Source organism: Atractosteus spatula, chromosome 15 (genome assembly GCF_055471065.1).
Source record: "Atractosteus spatula isolate fAtrSpa1 chromosome 15, fAtrSpa1.hap1, whole genome shotgun sequence".
Taxonomy (NCBI): domain Eukaryota; kingdom Metazoa; phylum Chordata; class Actinopteri; order Semionotiformes; family Lepisosteidae; genus Atractosteus; species Atractosteus spatula.
Window position 1 is genome coordinate 9,248,967 of NC_142720.1, and position 19,695 is coordinate 9,268,661.

General features: G+C 42.8%; 1 protein-coding gene across 8 annotated transcripts in view; it reads left to right on the plus strand.

The window, feature by feature from the left end:
* The window catches only part of LOC148819972 (phosphofurin acidic cluster sorting protein 2-like), an 87,679-nt gene that overhangs the window by 38,197 nt on the left and 29,787 nt on the right, over positions 1–19,695 (plus strand). For 7 of the 8 annotated variants that reach the window (XM_088933823.1, XM_088933825.1, XM_088933824.1 and 4 more), the window contains exons 2-6: positions 189–276; positions 13,051–13,140; positions 13,379–13,504; positions 17,144–17,306; positions 19,189–19,280. In XM_088933823.1, coding sequence (XP_088789949.1) covers positions 189–276; positions 13,051–13,140; positions 13,379–13,504; positions 17,144–17,306; positions 19,189–19,280 — 559 coding nt within the window. Of the gene's footprint in view, positions 1–188; positions 277–9,626; positions 9,671–13,050; positions 13,141–13,378; positions 13,505–17,143; positions 17,307–19,188; positions 19,281–19,695 lie in introns of those variants that run through there. The other variant, XM_088933830.1, reaches the window with a different exon arrangement.

The following is a 19,695-nucleotide window of genomic DNA, read 5'->3' on the forward strand; positions in this document are numbered from 1 at the left end:
CCAGTGCACAGTTTTTTCCTCTGCCTTAAAATATTTTTCCTTCTCGCAAATAATTATTCCGCAGACTGATGCAAGTTTTCCAGCTGAATGGTGGGAGTTTGCTGAACAGCGTTCCTGTGCTTGTCACTGATGGATCTCTGCACACGTGGTGAAAGGCACTAGAATTTCGCCTTGTTCTCTCTTTGCAGGTTATGCAGTCTCACCCTGAAGAAGCTGATCGTCCTTAAAGAACTGGATAAAGACCTCAGCTCGGTGGTAATCGCTGTTAAAATTCAGGTGAGAAATGGGTGGGTTGCACAGTGGGAAAGGCAGGTGGTTCTAGGCTCTAGGCGCACACGTCAGACTGATATTTTCTCATACCGTACAGCTCATTTTTATCTGCACCCGAAAATGTTTACATCGTTGAAGGCTCTGGGTGAAAAGATTTGCAAATCTTAATTTCTAAATCGGCATTATTTTAAAGGGTGCATTTCCATTTAGGAGCCAGAGAGAGACGGTAATTTATGTGGCATTTAATCTGCCACTAAAGTGTAGCTTCACCTGGGTGATGTGCTGCAGCCATTATACACAAGCAGCCCCACTTCACAGCAGATCAGGTGGAGAAGTGAGAAATTGGTTCACCATTGTATAGCCCCACTCTTGCCTCTGGTACTGTACCTTACTGTGGAGTGGAATTTAGCAGTGACCACCAGGGTTAATATCCCTGCTCTTGTAAATGGTGCCATTGGATCTTTAGTTACCAAATATTGAGAAGCTCATTTTGGGGAAGAGCACGTTCCACTGGTCCCCCAACTCGCCTTACAGCAGCCATCTGGCTTCCCCTGGCTCTCTCCTATTCCAGTGCTGGCTGAGCCTCCCAGATCTAATGACATACAGCTACAAGGTGGTAACTCTGCTGCCTAATGTACTGTAACTTAGGATGTGAGACCAGGTACTGTATATTACATTATGCGTTGATTAACGGCTCAATCTGTGGGTCGTTCTGGGGACTAAATAAAATAGAAAGCCTCAAAAAGGGAATCCTGTGTTACTCGCTCGATTCTGAGGTTCTGTTTTGAATTAATCGCCCGATTTGCGTTTTCAGCAAATCTGACCGTGCACGTTCGGATTCGGAGGAACCTGGGTAGGTCAAGCTGTAGCCTGAGCAGCCTCAATGTCCGTGCTGCTCCTGCCCGAGCTCGACTGGCCTCCCCGCGGTGAGCCGCGGTTATTGTAGGAGCTGGTCGCTCAGTGAGCGATGCTGCTCGGTGCTCAGCATTAGCCAGCTCTGCCTACAGAGCCTCTGTGCTGGAGTCGTACCGTGCTGTACCTACTGGAGTTCTCCTCGCCATCGCCGTGACCATCTCTTCCATTTTCATTTTTTTTTTTTACTGTTTAGCAAAATGACTTCTCTGAAATCATACTGCGTAACAAGGTTAATTAACTTCAGTCTTTTCACCGGAGTTCTTTTGTTAGGCATGAGTTATGTTTAATGTTAAAAAAATGCAGACGTGGCTAAATGGATTTGGGCTGGTTTTCAGCTTCTGTTACAGGTGATGAAGTAACAGAATGCAGCACTGAAACACTGTGACTGTGATCTTTTTTTCTTGTTTGATTGGTCTTGAAGCAGTGTTGGGGTGAGAGCAGGGGTAGATGGTATGAGTCTTCCATAGGCTTTCTGAAGCTTTGCATGTGACACAGGCTGACTGGAGGCAGTCCTGGGTAAATGATTTCCTCAAAGGGTCACTTTGTTTGCCTCATTTCTAGGAACACACCTCGTGATCAGAGGAACTAGACAGTGAATTGTAATTTTCTAGCATGCATTGCAGGTTTGGTTAACTGATCATACTGTATATGCACAAAATGTGACATTTCCAGTTGACAAGTAAGAGGTTTATTCCGTGCTGAAAAGAGAAGAAAGAAAACACAACGTTTCGGCTGTGGAGCCTTCTTCGGGTATAAGGCTTACCCCCTTACACCCGAAGAAGGCTCCACAGCCAAAACGTGTTTCCTTTCTTCTCTTTTCAGCCTGGAATAAACCTATGACTTGTTCCTTTGCAGCCTACGCCTGCTGACGCAGCTCCCCACCTGAACTATTTCCAGTTTACTGTGCTTTCAGTGAAGTGCTTCCTTTTTGTCCTGTTACTGTATATATGTGTTTAACTTTTGAAAAGAATGAAATACACACTTCACTTCAAGAACTTACTGTTCAGCATATGTGTGTACACATTTCTATAGTTTATGAATGTCTAAAATGCCCAATAAAAAGAAAATTGACCATTGACCATAAATGGCTACTTTCAGTCTGAGTAGATGGTTGCCAAAGTCATTGCCATTAAGACACCGGCCATGTGTACATTAAAAAAATTACTGTCCGCCCCCCACCTTCCCTATTTACACTGTGTAACATTTCTCATTTTCTGTAGTGTGAGTTTTCCCCATTGTGCTTTTGCCCAGGTGTTTTCTCGTTTGCATCACCCTTGTAGCTTCGGTTCCTCTCCAGAACGTTTTCCCTTTCCAGGAGGAGAAAGGTATCTCCCGCTTTTGAGGTTTTTCTCATCTCTCCAGGCCTTTGATGCTTCACTGCATGATAGCCCTCTGCAGCCAACTGTAGCCGCACATCCCCAAAAAACAGCTTCATGAACAGCTTCCCCAGCAAGTGCACAAAAAGTGCACAGGTGGCAGGTCCTGTTTTCTGTTGTTTTTTAATCAGTCACTTTGGAAATCCCAAAAGGTGGGACTTTGATTCTCACCCCATTCTTGCTACTGTAAGATGGAGTGGTACTGTCCAAGTACAGTATACCATGTCGGTAATGTTTTGCTATTCAAGGGAAAAGTTTATCCACCTTTTCTCAGCACCTGTCCCTTTTGTCACAGAAGTTGCATTCAGCCAAAGCCGTAGTGTAAAATGAACACTTCTAATTGTCTGAAATTTTTAGCACTTACCTGTAACTTACATACAGTAATGATGATCAAAGTTTGTCATTTTTGCTCTCAGAAACCTGGACCTGAACTGCAAACATTCATAATGAACCCCAGATTGTAGAAATAATTTGTTCCGATCTCAATAGCTCTCTCCACCCATTTTTGTGCAGTTGGACTCAGATAGTGAGTGCATCTAACATGAACATCTCTATTATCGGCTTGAAGAGTTGTTTTTTTCCAGAAAAATCCTAGAAAGCCAGAAATGATCCACACTAACAAAACAGGCTGCCAGATTGAAAGGGTTGTTTGTCTTTTCTTTAAAAAATAAGTTTTTTTTAAAGTATAAAAAAAGGAGTCATTGTACAGTGACTGCTATAAATTGATTTTCCACATTACCATAGAGTAGTAATTGCTAGGTGACGCAATATAAACAGCTACTGTAGAACTTACTGCAGTGCTTCACAGGCACTAGCAAGACGTGATGGCCAATACCTCCCTTCTTTCTTATTTGAATATTGTGCGTGTTTTTAATTTGCAGTTTCAAGCCTCTGGTGTCGACAGACTTGCTGTTTTCCCCCTCACTGCCTATTCTCTCGTTGCAAGGTTTCTCAGAAAAACAATTGCGCCGTCGCTCTCCAAGGGGCGGGGCTGTTCAGAACGATGTAGTCTGTCATGATTTACGTGAGCCGAGCATTCAAAATCCAGCTCGGTGTAATCCCCTGGGTCATAATGGAAGGAAAGTGAGTGCTAATGACCCCGACAACCTTTAACAATAGTGGATCAGTGAAATACCAAAATAATCCCAAATGGGTCTGAAGTAGCTCCTTACACTTTAAAAAAAAACAACAAATTTTTTGTGTGTGGGGAGAGATGTCTGCTCCCATTGCTTCAAAGTAGTCCTCTGCAAACTGTTCGGTGTGTGTGTGTGTGTGTGTGCAGTCCTCATTTATTTTTCCCTAGCAGAGTCCTGTTTAAGGTCCCCATGATGGCAGTCTTGAGGGTCTCTTTCAAAAGTAATAAGCTGCTCCTTATTCAGATCGTGGTTCCTAGCTTGTCTGGTATGCCCTTGCTCGCCATGCAGTGCACTTGATTATTCAGCGAACGCTGCAGTGGGACACAAGGTTGAAGGGCAAGCGTTTGGTGCTGATATCTTCTTGTTTGTGCTGATTGATAATGAACCTGGGTGCTGCTCTCTTCCAGGGAGGTTATCTTATATCTGCAATTGCCAACAGCTCTTCACTATGAGGTGGTTTACAATGGCAGTTCCTTTATTTCAGCCTCCACGCTGTGAGCAAGGGGAGTAAAGAGGTGATCCATATCAACTTGGAGAAGGAAGGGTTCCCGAACAAGTACTTCTTTATTTGCTCAAATCGTTGCCATTTGTGGTCCTACATTTTAGTTGGTGAATAAGTTTCAGAATGTACAGAATGTTAGCTTGAAAATGCATACTGAAAGCTCATTGGTATTTCAAATACAGTATACATTCATATTTGGAATCGCCAGTTTCTCAGGACTCTGCTTTGCAGGTACAGCTCCTGCACAGCACCAGAAGAACGAGAGTGGTGGAGTATGCTGGTCTGGAAAGTGACGCGTGACATTTGAACTTTCATAATGTCTGCAAAGGAGAAAATACCAGCCAAAACCAACATATGTCCACATTTATCCTATCAAATGTTTGTATCAAACTTTGGGTTGGGTCTTGGAAACAGTTCTGTATATGAAAGTTGGAAAATTAGTCTGTAAGGAAATTAAAAGCTGTATTCTATATGTAGTGTAAGAACTTCATTTATGAACAGCAAAAAGCTTTTTAATTGTGAAAACACCAGATGGGCATGTGTTTGTATGTCTTCCTTAACCGTTGACAATGGATTTGCTTTAATCGTAAAAGCTTTATATTTTAAGTGATACTAAGTAGGTATTTCTTATTTCTTTGAAATCCATTCAGGATTTTCTTTTCTCGGGAGAACATACAGCGGTGGGAGGCTTTAATCTCCAAGCCGTGTTGTCTCTGAAGCGTGAAATATTTCCGTTTCTGCAAAGCAGCCGAAGGAACCCAGCGGTTGGGCTGCGTGGAACTGGGGCATTAAATCCAATTGCCAGCAGGTCTTGCTGCTAAAGACGGCAGCTGGGGAGAAGACGTTTGCAAAGGGCCAGAGGCTGGAGCAGCACAGCCCCGCTTGCAGGTATTGGCTGCGTGTTTGTACTCCAGTAAGCAGGCTCTCGGCCACATCTTGAACTTTGAATCCTCGCAGCAAGCAAAGCAGGGATTCACTTCCAAATGACAATCTCTGTGACTAATACTAGAGTGCCGCATTGCTTAAGCATCACCTAATCCAGCCTGTCAGTCATGCTGATTCTCATGGAAGAGCTCACCCAGTGCTGGAAGGAGATTGGCAGAAAACTATTGTATGGTTGAGACAATACTCTTGGGTGACATTCCCACGTGTTGCTAACTTGCGACACAGGTTACAGTTTAAGCCACTGAGCCCTTTTGTGCTTAAATAGTAGCATCTTCTTTACCCCCACATCTCCTGTAGCGGTGTTCCCAAAGAATCGGCAGGACGGGGTAATCCACACGCCCACAGTTTCCTGTGTAAAGACGTATGCCTGTGCATATTTTATCATTGAACTGGCAAGCCGATCCTGAAGGAATGCAAGTATGCATCCTGTTTCTTAATTGGTTCATCATTTTTCCAATATTTTTTTTTCTTTGACTTTGCGGATGAAGGTAAGATACGAATTCTCATCCGCGATAAATGTGCTTTCACATTTTTGCATTGTGTACCGACGTGTGACCGTTATTCTTCTGTTCCCTGCTGTGAATTACTAGTGCACATCATGGATTCCATCAACCAGTTCTGAAGTGCAGGATTGAAAACCAAGGTAGAGGTTCATGTGGCAACACAGGGGCTCAGTTGTTTTGTTGGGTTCAATTCCTGGGGTCCCCTCTGCAGTTGGAGTTTGTATGTTCTCCCCTGGTTTGTGTGGGTTTCCTCAGGGTGCTCAGGTTTCCTCCCACAGTCCAAGGACATACAGGTAGTTTAATTGGCTTCTTAGAAAATTGGCCCTGGTGTGCGTGTGTACGTATTTTTGTTTGTGTATGTGTGTGTGCCCTGTGATGGACTGGTGTCCCATCCAGGGTGTATCCTGCCTTGCACCCGTTGCTTGCCAGGATAGGCTCCAGCTCCACCATAACCCTGTATTGGAAGAAGTGGCTAAAAGATGGTTGGATAATAAAGATTCATTTCTTTGGAGGTCTTAAAATGAATGTAAGGTTGAAATGTTTTTGTTCTAAAAGCATCCGAGTGATGCAAATTGATGGAAAGACAGTAGAAGTTACAGACAAATGAGAACAAGCGATCTCAGCCATTGCTTCAAAGCCAATTCATTTCAGGATGATGTGATTTCCCAGAAATCCATTGAGTGCCTGCCTGCAAGTTCACAGCATGTGTGACCTGCTTAGTCAAAACTGTGACTGCTGAGCTCCTTCTCTCTCTGACACTCCTGCTGTTCAGACCTTTACTGTTAACCAGCACCCTGAACATCAGGTCATGTTTCAGGCCCACAGAAACAATACAGGTGAGGCAGGGTAGTGTCCTATACCACACTGGAAGACCTGTATTTTTGCTGTGTTTTTCTTAAATCATACAAGAGACTTTTAAAGGTCTTCAATGCAGCTGCTTGCTGTGTTTTGTTCTCGCGAGATTTTGGGTGCTCCAACAATTCATGATATATTACTTAAAATGCAAAAAAGGAATGTGGATGTATTCCAGTTTTCTTAGTGGAATGTAAACCACTTATTTGTATGGTTTGTGTATACCAGCACTTGAAGATTTTTGTGTCAATCTCTATTTTAGCAGGATATTTTACTACCGCAAAGAAAAAGACAGTTTGTAGACATTTATAAACCAGCTGACTATGTAAACAAATTGGTGATCTTTTGACATCAAATAACAATTACAAAATACCACATTCATTACTTTGAAGTTTTGTCTTTATAATTGTTTTTTACTTATAGGTTACTAATATTTGTTTGCTTGTAGAAATATAATTATTTTGAAACCAAAAACATTTTTTGGGGGAAGGACGGTTTCTGTGGAATGGTTATTTAATACAAATTATACTGTAAAAATTTCAGTTTACTGAGCAATACCAAAAGGATTTTATTTTCTGATTTACTTTATTACAGTCTTATAAATTATAACCAAACATAAGTTTTGGTTCTGTTGTCTGTTTTGTGAATCTTCTTGAAGTTAGACGTAATATTCTCAGATCTTTCCTGTACCCCCCCCCCCCCCAATTTAACAGATTACAACTTCATACCTTCAGATTAAGACGTTTCATCATGTTGTGGTTTTAAGCTCTTTGCGTCAAACGTCAAACATGCATTTTATCCGTAAAGAAGATGGCTGGAATTTTCCAAACAAATGTGTATGTAATAAAACCCTTTGGGATGTTTATTCTAATTGAAATGTATGGCTCGCCTTTTGTGGTGAGCATAGATCTGTCTCTTTCCATAAGTGAATAGATGATCTCTGAAAGTGCATCTGTATGAAGGTCTAATCACACTGTACCGTTTATTGATTAGCTGCATTTTTTTTCTGACCTGCTTTGCTCCATGATATTTGCATTCAGACAGTAGGTTACAGTTCAGTCAGATCACTGGGAGTGGATTTTCCGACAGGTTGAAACTAGAGTGTTTGAACAAAATCACAGCTGCCTATTTTGGGGCTGCTTCCTCCCTGCTCCAATATCCACTGTTCGACTCCTACCTCAGACATCTGGCCGTTGTAATGTTCATTAATTATTCAATAAAGAAACGAGCTTTTAATAACCAGCTTATCTCTGCTAATCATTTATTTACATGTGCTCGCTTAACTTTCTTTTACATTTCCTGTCCTGTTGTTATAGCGTTGTAAAGCAAACTGGGACCACACTATATTAACATCTATTAGTACAATATATTTGAGTTGTATTGCTATATATTGTTACAGTTGTGTGTAATGTTTGCATGTTGTCCACTCATCCTTGTGGTTTTTGTCTAAGAGCTCCAGTCCACCCAGTGGCTGGGCTTCATTCGGTATTCTCCATGACTCTGTGATGATCTCCTGGATCACCAGGGGAGAACATTTATGCCATCTATCCCAAATTTCACGCTGTGTTTCTGTGGTGCACTCCAGCTTGCCATAACCCTGACCAGAAAAGGTGGCTTTGTGATAGCAGATGGAAGGTTCATGCGACAGTGTGCAGATTATAGCCCTAAGGGAGAATCATACCTACTTTACTACCCAGAGGAAGAATGCTACCTGCTTTGACTGCAGGAAAAGAGACTTTATTTTTTAAAATGACTTGGCTCCCGCTTTAAGTCATATGGTCTTTAATCTGTATGCTTAAAAAATGTAAACAGAGTTAATAAAAGCCACCTGCCCAATGGAGATATCAGTATTTTTTTTTCGTTTCTCTGCCTGCTTGCTGTTCAAAGGGTGTCGCTCTGCCAAAATAATATCCATTAGCAAAAAAAAAAGCATAATTGTGCCAGCTTTTGTTAAAAATAAAATTGGTTTCAAATGGTTTTTCAGTTCACAAGTCTGTCAGTTTGGAAGAAATTCAAGTAAACAGCCTCATGAGTGGCTCACACAAGTGCAGTGTTTGATCTCTGGTCACAGGTCCGAGCCAGGGTCATGTCACTGGCTGACTGTGACTGGGGTTTTCCAGAAGACCGCACACAATCGGCCTGAATGAAGCTCAGGGGGAGTGTGGGGTAGTTAGGCCAAGCTCTCTTATTTCTCCGGGACCCCTGTGGCCTCCCAGGCACCTGCAGAACTGCAGGCATTCTCTGTACTTGGCGCTGAATCCGTCGCGCAGGGCTGTGTCATCAGTGACAGTGTTAAAAGACAGGTGACTCAAAGCTGGGCGTGGCGCAGGTGTCTGCCTGAACTTCCTCTTTCCTCTTTCACTCCCCCGTGTGCGGTCAGGGGGTGCGAGCCGAGACATGAGCAACACAGTTGCTTATTGGGGTGGGAATACGAAAAAAAATCATCCCTGCTGCTGCAGAGTTTAAGAAAAAGACACAGCTGTACACATAATTACAGCAAGATCATGTGGAAAAAGGATTACAATAGCTTTTGTCTTCTCCAGGTACTAAGTATTCTGATAATCCTCATCCACACGCAGAAACAGGATCAAGTAAAAGCCAAGGGATTTGTAGCATTGCAGAATTGCAGGGTCCTGTTAGAATGCAGTTGAACTGTCCTCCTCCCCTACCCGGTCAGCTCCGGTCCGATGGTGCCAGATGGCTGAGGGGTCAAGTGAGGCTGGTGTCAGGGAAGGGTTGGGCGAGGAGAGGCTTGGTTACTCTCCTTTGGTAATTGGGTTAGGTAGAAACACCACCAGGTCTCTTCCAGGAATAGCACAAGCCTCGTTTTCTGATGAGACACAAGTCTTGACAAGCTCTGGCCTCAAGGGAATGTGCACCTACACCAGCCTTGGCAGCAGTTGTCACGACATTAGAAAGTGGTATTACCGCTCCGCTGGTCAAACAAAAAATCGCATTGTTCCTTGTCTTATATATGGGTTCGCGTAGAACTGCCAAGCCTTGGTTTTTATTCTGCTGTTATTTGAGGGGTGCTTTTCAACCTAAGAATTTTTCAAACATATGCTGGTTTGAATCTGATCAACAGGGATTCTCAGATGCTCTTTTCCCTCTGAAGCTGATCACTTGATGAAGGAAAGTTCATTTAAAATGACGAACAAATCTGCAAGAACCGTATGTTACTCACCGTTGTTCTATCACAAGGTTGCTGCTTCTTGTTAATGGAACCAATTTGGTCAAAATGATCATAACGAAAGAACAAAGAATTTTCTAGTGTTAGAACTCCATGACCATTTACTCTGATACATTAATAACTCTGTGTAATTAAAAGTTTTTTTTGTCTTTTAAATTATTTTGGCTGCAATGAAAATACATTTCCTGCTGGGTCCTCAGTGGATTAGATGTCTAAGATGCAGTTATTGAAAAGGAAAACAATCAGATGCCTGCAGAGTTACACATTTGTCTCAAATTTAATTGAAATGAGAAATGAGGGATTTCAACATTCAATAACAGATCATGGATAGGGATGTTTGGTACAGAGATAAAGGGAATAATGTAATTCATTTAGGAAGGTACTGCTCACAAAGGAATGTAACTTTACCATTGTATTGTGATTGAAATGTGTAATAAGTGATCAGTGGAACTTTCATATGTTTTACTTAGTAATGGATCTGATATCGTTTAAACCCTGTGTTGTAAAAATCATACAATCCAGTTTGTACACTTGAGCATTTCTGATGTCTTTTATAGTCTCAGCTTTGTGCTTGGCAGTTTTAAGTGGAGAAGATTCCAAAGCTTCATTTTTTAAATGAAGTATTTACATGCCTCAGCTTTTAAGCAGTCAGGATTAGTTTCTAATCAATTGGTACCCTCATGTTTTATAGACATTTAATGTTATTCTTGCATGGTAAACTATGCCTGTTTCTTAATACTGTATGTCAACTATAAATCTAAACACTCTTTTTAATTATCCACTCAGCTGACTAGTTGTCAAATGTGTTATTGCAATTTGGTGTGCAATGAAACTGGAAATCCATGCACTATATAAAATTAAAATGTCTGTCTGTTGGTAGTATTTGAAACGGTGTGTGTGTGCTGTAGCGAACTAAATGGACAAAGGCTAAAAAATGTTTTGCAATAGTTATCACAACTCCCTGGTGTGTAATGTCGTACACATTATGACAGATCTTGTGCTGGCCCGTAGAGCTTGTCTAGACAGGGAGAGTGTGTAGGAGTGTCCTCTTTGTTTATTGTAGATAGAGGCTGGCAAGAGTACAAAAAAAATAATTACACCAGTTTTGCTGCAATTGTATCTCCATTGGTATTTCTCAAAGATCAGGCTATCACCTGGTTTATAAAAGAGACTTAACAGGTGTACTGAATGATTCCGTCTGTGTTACTTAATCATCGTGACGTGTCAGTCAAGGAAAGGAAAGCAGACGGAACAAATCAGATAATCAGAATTTCGATTGCTGCTGTGACATTCAGTCAAGGTAACTATATTTGTAAAGCTCCCCAATAAAAATCGGAATTTTGGCTGTTTTCCCACGGAATACTGCACCTGACTTTGGGGGGTGAGGGGATGTTTTGATTGCTGGTTGATAAGAATGAAAGCGTCTTATTCATTCCCTACTGTTACTGTGCAAGTCTGTCGTTTACAATCCGTTATCAACTGAAAATGATACCATGTTAACCTGTATGAATTTATGTTGCATCTCGACAGAGGGGTCAGGTCTAAGGAACGCACTGTACATTGCAGAATCATTCCTGCTGTCTGGGTAGATCACACGATCAAAAAGGGAGAAGAAAACCAAGCCCTTCTGATATCATTGCCCTCGAAATAGAAAACAAAACACAAATGTAGTAGCGTGGCCTCTAGTAACCATTTAACCAGATGCGGTTAAACCCCAGAGACCTGGTTTGGCATGGGGCTGTTCAATCACAGGAAAGTTAGAATCAAGAGGCAGCCCAAGTCCCCATCTCTTCTCTCTGGATCCTATCCATCCGAGTTTGTTTCAGTCCCCAGGTAGTCTAATGCCTCTTAGCTCAAATGAGGGGAACTGAGCAAAATTTCCAAGTTGTAAATCCCCTAGATCACCTGGACCCTAGATCCACTGCCACCACCGCACACCCCTAAACCACAGTTCCTAAGAAATGTGTCGAAAGGCAATGAAAGCATGGGTAATCAACTTTACAAAACAGAACCAAAACCTGGACACAGACTGCGCAATGGCACCGTCTGGGGTTATCAGGTGGGGTATAAACGCCGCCAACACTAAAGCAACGCCCGGGACTTGTGCGGCTCAGTACATACGTAAGCGGCTCTCCTGGAGAGCAAGTGCCGGATTTCCCGGATTTCTGCCGTGCGCCTTCCTTGCTGTCCTGAACAGTCGCTCCCCCTTCCCTGACGTCGGTTTCTCATTTCGCTGCCCGGCGCTCGTCTCGGCCAGAGGCTCGCTTTTCTGCAGGGGCCGATTTGCTTTTGTAATGAGTCCGCGCGGTTGAACAGATGAGCCCGCACATGCATAAGTGGTTCTGTGAAAGAGAAGAATGGACTTTGTGAACAGGGAAATGAGCTGCAGTAAGTCAGCTGTTTTTTTGTTGTTGATTTTGTTTAGGCAGGAGTGACATTGTAATGAATTACTTTGAGTAATGGGGCCTTGTATTTGAAAGCTGTTTTGTGGGAGTTTGCAAAGCTCTGCATTTAGGGAAATGGACTGATTTCTCGATATATCCTCAGAGGAATGGCGTAAGTGCCCTCAGCCAGTATGGACCTCTGTGAACTTGAAAACCTTTGTGATCAAAACTGCCTTGTAAAATCCACCCTGAATTGTGTTTTCTGCGAATATTTCTGAGCTTGACAGACGTGGAAGAAGATGATATGATGTACACAAGTTATTCTTCTGTCTTATGTGGTGCTCTTCATGGCAGGCACCCTTAGGAGCATTGGTTTAACACAATATTAACAATTCCACTCTAAGTCCTTCTAAATGTGGAGTTTGTGATCGTGAAAGTGGTTCCCAGATTTAAACAACATCTATGGGCTGCCAAGAAATTCAGCTATTCTAAGCTCTGAACGTGCTGGCATCAGAAGTCCACTTGTTATTTTACAGAATCGCGCTCTCACCATACCACTGTGCTCAATTCCACTTTCAGTGTCTCGATTACTGACCACCTAGTGCTTTTAATCTGTCAATAAAACACAAGAGGCAAAAATAACAAATTCTGATTTGAGGTAATTTTCAGAAGATCATGGCAACTTCTCCTAAGTTTGGTTAACGGCAGTCAACCCAATTCAACGCCACTTCAGCACGTCCACAAACATCAGCTTGAGCCAGGGTGTAGTTGGAGAGGGTCTGTTCAACATTGCTGATGTATAGATCCCTTTCACCTTTTGTTAGTTTGTCTTTATGAAGATTGAGCTACTTCAGGGATTAATGGATAAGGACCGATAAAGATTTGCCCCTTGAGATGTGCCGTTCTTCTGGCTGTGGGTTTGTCATTTTCACCGAATGCTTTCCTCATTCCAGCTGCTGCCTTTTGATGTGTTGCAGGGCTCAAAACGCATCCTCAGATCAAACGAGTATGCCCTTCCACCCAGTGGGCTGATGGAGACAGATCTGGAGCTCACCTTTTCGTTACAGGTAGAGTTTATTTCATTTCTCCTGTTTTCGAGGAAAAGATGTTTTCAATGTTACAAGACAACGCAGACATATAGCAGTTTGAGACTGGCAGGACAGCTGGACTGCAGTAAGGCAGTGATGATGTTCAGTTCATTCCTTGATGCAAACGTAGAAGGATTGAAAGGTATAAGAGCAATTGCCACACTCCTTCAGTAGCGGTAATTAAGCTGTCAGATGGGCTCTTTTTTTTTTCCGGTAGTATCCACACTTTCTCAAGAGGGATGCAAACCGGCTGCAGATAATGCTGCAGAGGAGGAAGAGGTATAAAAACCGCACAATCCTGGGCTACAAGACACTGGCTGTGGGAGTCATTAACATGGCAGAGGTAAGGAGGGGCCAAGTCACCTGCGTATTGAGCCTTGTTTCCTAAGCTACAGGAGTGCCTTTAATTGAAAGTGTGGGACCTATTCAGAATAGAGCACCCGAAAGGTTACAAACAAGAGGAGACCCTTCGGCCTGTCTAGCCAGCTTGGTAGCTGGTACAGTAGGTTACCGAGCCAAAGATTTCATTCAGCTGTTTCTTGAAAGAAGCCAGGGTATTGGTTTCAAAAACACAGCTGGCTTGCCTGTTCCATTCTCCTGTAAACCTGTGCACAAAAAGCACCTCCTGGTACTTGTGTTCATTTCCTGGTTTTCGGAATCCAGGACAGTGACATTGTCACTGCCTTGGAGGGTTTCGAATACTTTTATCAGGTCCCCTAAGACCTAAGACGGGCAGGCTGAAGGAACAGAATCTTTTTAGTGTTGGACATTGTCTAAAGCCCTGAATTTTTGTGGTTTCTCTTCTCGGGACTGATTCCAGAGCAGCAGTATCTTCTATGTAACAAGGTATATTATACTAAATATTCTCAGTGAGGCTTTACGAGATAATTACACAGTTTAAATGCCCCTTGATATAAGTTCTATGCTTTTAAGTGTGTGTCGTAACAATTTGCTTGCCTTTTATATTGCTTGTCTAGTTAGGTGTACAGGTAGGTGTATTACCTGCTGGGCATTCACCTGCCTGTACACCTGACTAGACAAGGAATATAAGTTACATTCCTTCCTTAAAACTTTTAAGTGTATGTCATAACATTTTGCTTGCCTTTTATTCTGCTTGTCGACACATGTGCTTATTGAGATGTCATGATATGCATGTCTGCATGTCCAGCTCTTTTCTCTTTCCTCTGTCCAGACCACACTCTACCGCTGTGGTTCATGAGCTCTGTCCTGGAAGACCCCCATCTCTGCTGCTGTTTCTTCCAGCTAATCGATGCCTTTAATTGATGTGCTTGCTTGACTTGTGGTTTACTTGTCTTTCTACTCAGTCCTGAGTTTCATAAATATCCCACTTCAAAAGTATTTTTTCCCCAAAATCTTCATGCACAACCTCAAACAGCCTCTCTTCAACCTGTTGACTCTTTTTTTTCTGACTAAACAGATCTGAATCTGTAATCACTTTACGGGGAACAGACAGGCAAGAATAACACCGTATTTATCAAACCCTCCCGCAAAGTTTTTTCCCCCATTCTGCAGAGAGTCCAGTTAGTTACATTTCAGTTGTGAAAGAGGGCAGTTCTGGAGCTCAGCGATTACACGTCCCATTTGAGCTGTTTACAAGCTTGCCCCGGATGGAAGAGTGAAGCCTGTGATTCGGAACTGGACTGGAGCAGGGCCCAGAAGACAAAGCTGGTAGCAGTAAGCAAGCATAGCCACTTGGGCGATCCTTAGCTTAAAAAAACATGGCGCTCAGGAGAGGAATGACTGAACTGCAGCTGTCATTCCCAGCCCCGGTCTAGGTTCCCTGCTTTAATCACAGGCTGACGGGTTTCACTTTTCCATCCGGGGCAGGCTTGTAAATCAGCTCGAATGGGACGTGCGATTGCTTACTGGACCTCTGCAGAATGGGGGCGAAAAAAAAAATCCCGGATGGTGTTGCATGATTGCTTGTATCTGCAGAAGGCATGGTGGAATGTGGGAAGTCACTCTTGCAAAAAGGACTGATAGAAGTGTGCTGTACTGCCACCCCGGGTTATACCTTAAGCAACATTGGAAGTTCTTACTACTTGGTTTTAATTTATTGCCCCATGGTAAGCATGTGGCTTTTTTTTTTGTCTGAGGTGGAAAACTGCTTTTTGTCCCTTAAACGAATCACGTTTGCGAAATGAATAAGTGAGATCGTGGGCCATGGGGACAGGATTTCATATCTGCCTGCCTAGCTCCCATTTGTGTGCTCATCCCGGCTGGGTGCAGACCCCTGTCTGTGACGCATGCGTCTGGTACAGTCAGCGCATTGATGCTTCACACTGCCTTCGCCGCGCTGTCACTTCGTGTGGGCGGTTTGCATGAGTGCTTTTTTTTGGTGCACTGTTCAGTTTTTTTATAGTGTTTTTTTTTCCATTCTTGATATTCTTGATCAATGCAGTCCTTTTCCATAACGGGTGGTCCACCTGCAGCTCTGTAAGTGCCCTCATTGTCCTTAATTGAATGTAAGAAATTATTACAGCCTTCCTGTTTAAGGGGAGGCTTTTAGTTGCTCATTTTTTTCCCCACCCCTTGCCTTCTTTTCTTGAAATGTTCATCAGAGGAGAACCGTTTTGTCTTTTGATCATCATGGATTAAGTGGTTACCTCCAGTATGGCTTTTTAGATGTTTTTTTTCTCTTAAGTAACACCAATGTAGAAGACTTTTTTGTGAGAAGTTTATCACTTTGCTCCTCTGGAGTGGAGGTGAAGATTGATCTGGAGGAGGTGGGAGTCCTTTTATTCTGTTGTATGGATCAGGAAAAGGTATAAAGAACTTTCAGTAGAGTTCTCTTGGCAACCCAGTTGCCATTGATGATGGGCATGTTTCATTGTTGAAATATGTAGAGCAAAATTAATGGTGAAACAATGTTTTTAAGAGTTTTTAGCAAGAGAAAATTAGAATTCAGTCAGTCTTGTTTGACTGTCTATGTGGATCTGTAAGTGGAACATGGACCGTTAGTTGGTTGATACTGGATGACTCCTGATCTGTTTCTCTAAATGCAGGTAATCTGTATCTTGAGAGATAGTGGCGTTGACTTGTTAAATCTCTAGGTACTGGGATTGTGTCCCGACTGCGATCTGCGCTTTTAACTGTAATACAAACAAGGGTGAAAAACCTGGATGAGTTGCAAGAGATTTTGTCTGCAGTGCCTATCAATTTGAAACTAAAATTGGAGAAAGCATGGATCTATTTAAATAGTTTAGTATCTCAATTAATATTCATCATTTCACATTTGGTATTGAACAGATTTACCATACCATAATAAAGTATAGTGTTGACTGGTACAGTAAGTAAGTCATTTATCTTGATTCTAAAATTATGGTCAACTTGGAATCATCAAATAAATGAAATAAAATTCATTTCAGGATCAGCAATGACAGTTTAAACCAAGAGGTTAATTTTATGCAAAATTTTTTTGTTTTATTTTGCCCCTGAAGTAAAAACCAAATGAAGTCAGCTTGGTTGCAGCCCACTCTTCCTTCCAGTTGGTAACTGATAAGTTCCTTCGTGGAATCCAGCCTGCAGCCGAGACAGAAAACGCAGTCCGAAAGTTAAATGAACCCCCCCCTTATCAGGAGTTTAAGTACAGCTACAGTATGCCTCTGCAAAAAAGCAATTTAAATCTATCAATGTGAAGCATTTGTTTTTGAACCTTTTTTGGTTTTTTTTTAAGTTTTTGATTTGGATCAGTTTGGATCCCTTTCCAGGGAAGGTCTTTTCTTGTTGTGTTCAATTTATTTTTTCAAACATGCCTTTGATTTCAAGAGTCCCGCTAGATACAAAAAAGAGGTTTTGACCCTGAAGAGTAGTTCCAGCGAGCAGAATCCAGGCGCTCTTGGGAAACCTTCTCAAGAGCTCCTCTTGGGTCGGAGGAGGGGTTAAGCGCGGTGGGGCAGCGGGTGGAGGCGAGAAACTGGTTCGGGGGCTGACCCGCGCGCGGCGCTTCTGTGTGTCCCAGGTAATGCAACATCCCACCGACGGAGGCCAGATTCTCGGCCTCCACAGCAACGTGAAGGACGCGGCGGTGCGAGCCGCAGAGATCAGCGTGTACTCCCTCTCCAGCCAGCCCATCGACCACGAGGACGGCAGCGTTCAGGCAGGGCCCAAGACAAAAGCCTCAGGTCAGACTCCCCCACCACCCTTTCAGCCGGTACGGTCTGTCAGTTTGGAGGATTGGAAATGAACCTGGGTGTTGGCTCTGTACATTGTCTGTCTGGGCAAAAAAAAAAACCCTCGGTAGGAATCGATAAATAAAGAAATTGTAGTGTGAAAGAAGTATAACTAACGAAAGGTGAGAATGGGCCACCCTGTCTGCAGTCTTTCAGCAGTGAGACTTTTATCGTCCCCCATCCTGTGATGCGTGTTATTCTTCACTAAATGAAGCAGCGCTAGTGACTTTTCTTCTAGAACTTTTTTTTATTCTTGCTCTTTTGTTTGGGGTTGCTCGTGGTGCTGTGCGTCTGTGAGCGGCGGAGGGGAGGGGGGCAGGAGAAGATGTGTGCAAGAAATGAACCGGCCTCACGTTCGATGCTTCTCAGGCCATAGCGCTGTGTAGTATCTCAGAGGGGCCGGCAGATAACTGCTGGCTGTCCGGAGGCAGAGTCTTATTATTGATCAGCACATACCCAGCAGGCCTCCCCCCCTCTCATCAGAGCAGTATCTGGCAGTTCATGTCTTTGTGAGTAAGAATCACTATTTGCTTGCTTGTAACAAGGTACGCGTTGACGGTGGAGGCCGTCTGCATCTGTTTTCAGTGCAGTCCCTGTTCTGGGAGTGCTGCCACATGTTCTGTTTTGCAGATCCCAGAGTAGAATCGCAGATTGCCTGTTTCCTGCCCTTGTGCAGTGATGTGGTGTCTTCAGCGTTTACAGTGTAGAAGTATGTTCTATAAACCTTTCAGGCCCCTTAGAACTGGTCCCACTGAAAATGGGAGTAAATGCCGGGATGCGAGAGAAATCGCTGTGAAATTCAGCAGTGGTTATGAAACGCTAAGGCGAAATAGTGCTGGAGCACATGGGTTAAGACTTCAAGAGCCAGAATTGTCCACTGGGGATTTTAATAGTGGTATAATTCTAAAGTCCATTTCCTAGTGAAGTAAAACGCAATAAGGTGATTATTGTGGCGCATTCACTGAAATACAACAGATGAGCCTTTACCTTTGAATATTATATTTTGTCAGTTGGGAAAATTGAGATATTTATCACACTTAACGAGGAACTTTAATGTCTGAGCTTATTTATTCTCTGCTGCGGCTGTTTTCCTTTCTCTCCCGTCGAATGTAATCGGCTTCACTGAAGTGAACTGATTAAGAAAAAGGAAATGGAAACAGCTGCTGCCTAGAATGAAATCTAACAAAATGAAAACATCAGCTACACTATATCTCCCTGTGTGCACTTTATAGTCATACTTTCTCCAAATATTGAATTTAGATGTAATCTATATTCCCTTAAAGTGAATAGTATTAAGGCCAGTAACAGTGTATAGTGATAAAAATGTTTGATTACATGTAGACACACAGTATATACAATATCCTTTTTTACACACTTGTTGGCTTAGTGTGATCAGCCATTAATAAGGCACGCTTGACCAGCTTCTATAAGCTGTGGGGTGATGAGGTGGGGGTTGTCATTGTGATCTCTGCATGTCAGCCTGTTGAAGAATATTCTCCCTTTCCATACACCTACACAGACCAGGTCAGTTTTTGCAGAAATGCAGCCTGCACAGTTTGTGTCAAGTCATCAGGCTACCTCTGTTTTATATGGCGCTTTTGAAGGAGAACATTACAAACATCAGTCAGATCGTAATAAAAAATGTAACATTTTAGCCTAGTAATTTCCATACAGTATGGAAAGTATTAATAACAGTACCTAGCCAGACCCCTGTTCCTTATTCTCAGGTATTTTTTTTTCTGTTTTCTGGAGTCAGCTTTCTCTTGAAAAAAGTCCTCTGAATATTGAAGGAAGAGGTAGCGATGTCCATTCATTTTCATGTTGTCTCTGGCAGACCGGTCTCCAGACATCGATAACTACTCAGAGGAGGAAGATGACAGCTTTTCCTCAGAGCAGGAGGCCAGTGATGACGCAGTGCACGGCCAGGTCAGTAGTGGGACGCGTGTGAAGGAAGCAGCTCTCTCTGCCTCTTGCGGGGTTCAATCCCAGCATGCACAGTGCCTCTCCCTAGACAGACCGGGTCCTCTAACACAGCAGAATTCTGGTTTCAGAAGGGGGTGACATCACTTCTGGAACTGGCTCTCTGTCGCTGCTGTGAATAGCGGGCTCTCTTTAAACACACAGGTGGTGTTGTCTTTTCTAATTTTAAACCACCCATTTAAAAAACAAAAAGCGACTGAAACCACCAGATCCCTTCAAAAATGAATGCAGTTAAACAACAACGTGTCAGGTGCCTTTTTATAAAAAAAGAAAGATGTTAAAATCGGCAAAGCTCTTTTGTAATCTCGAAATCCTTGAAATGAATACACGGAAGGATGAAATTGAGGATACTGGTACATTT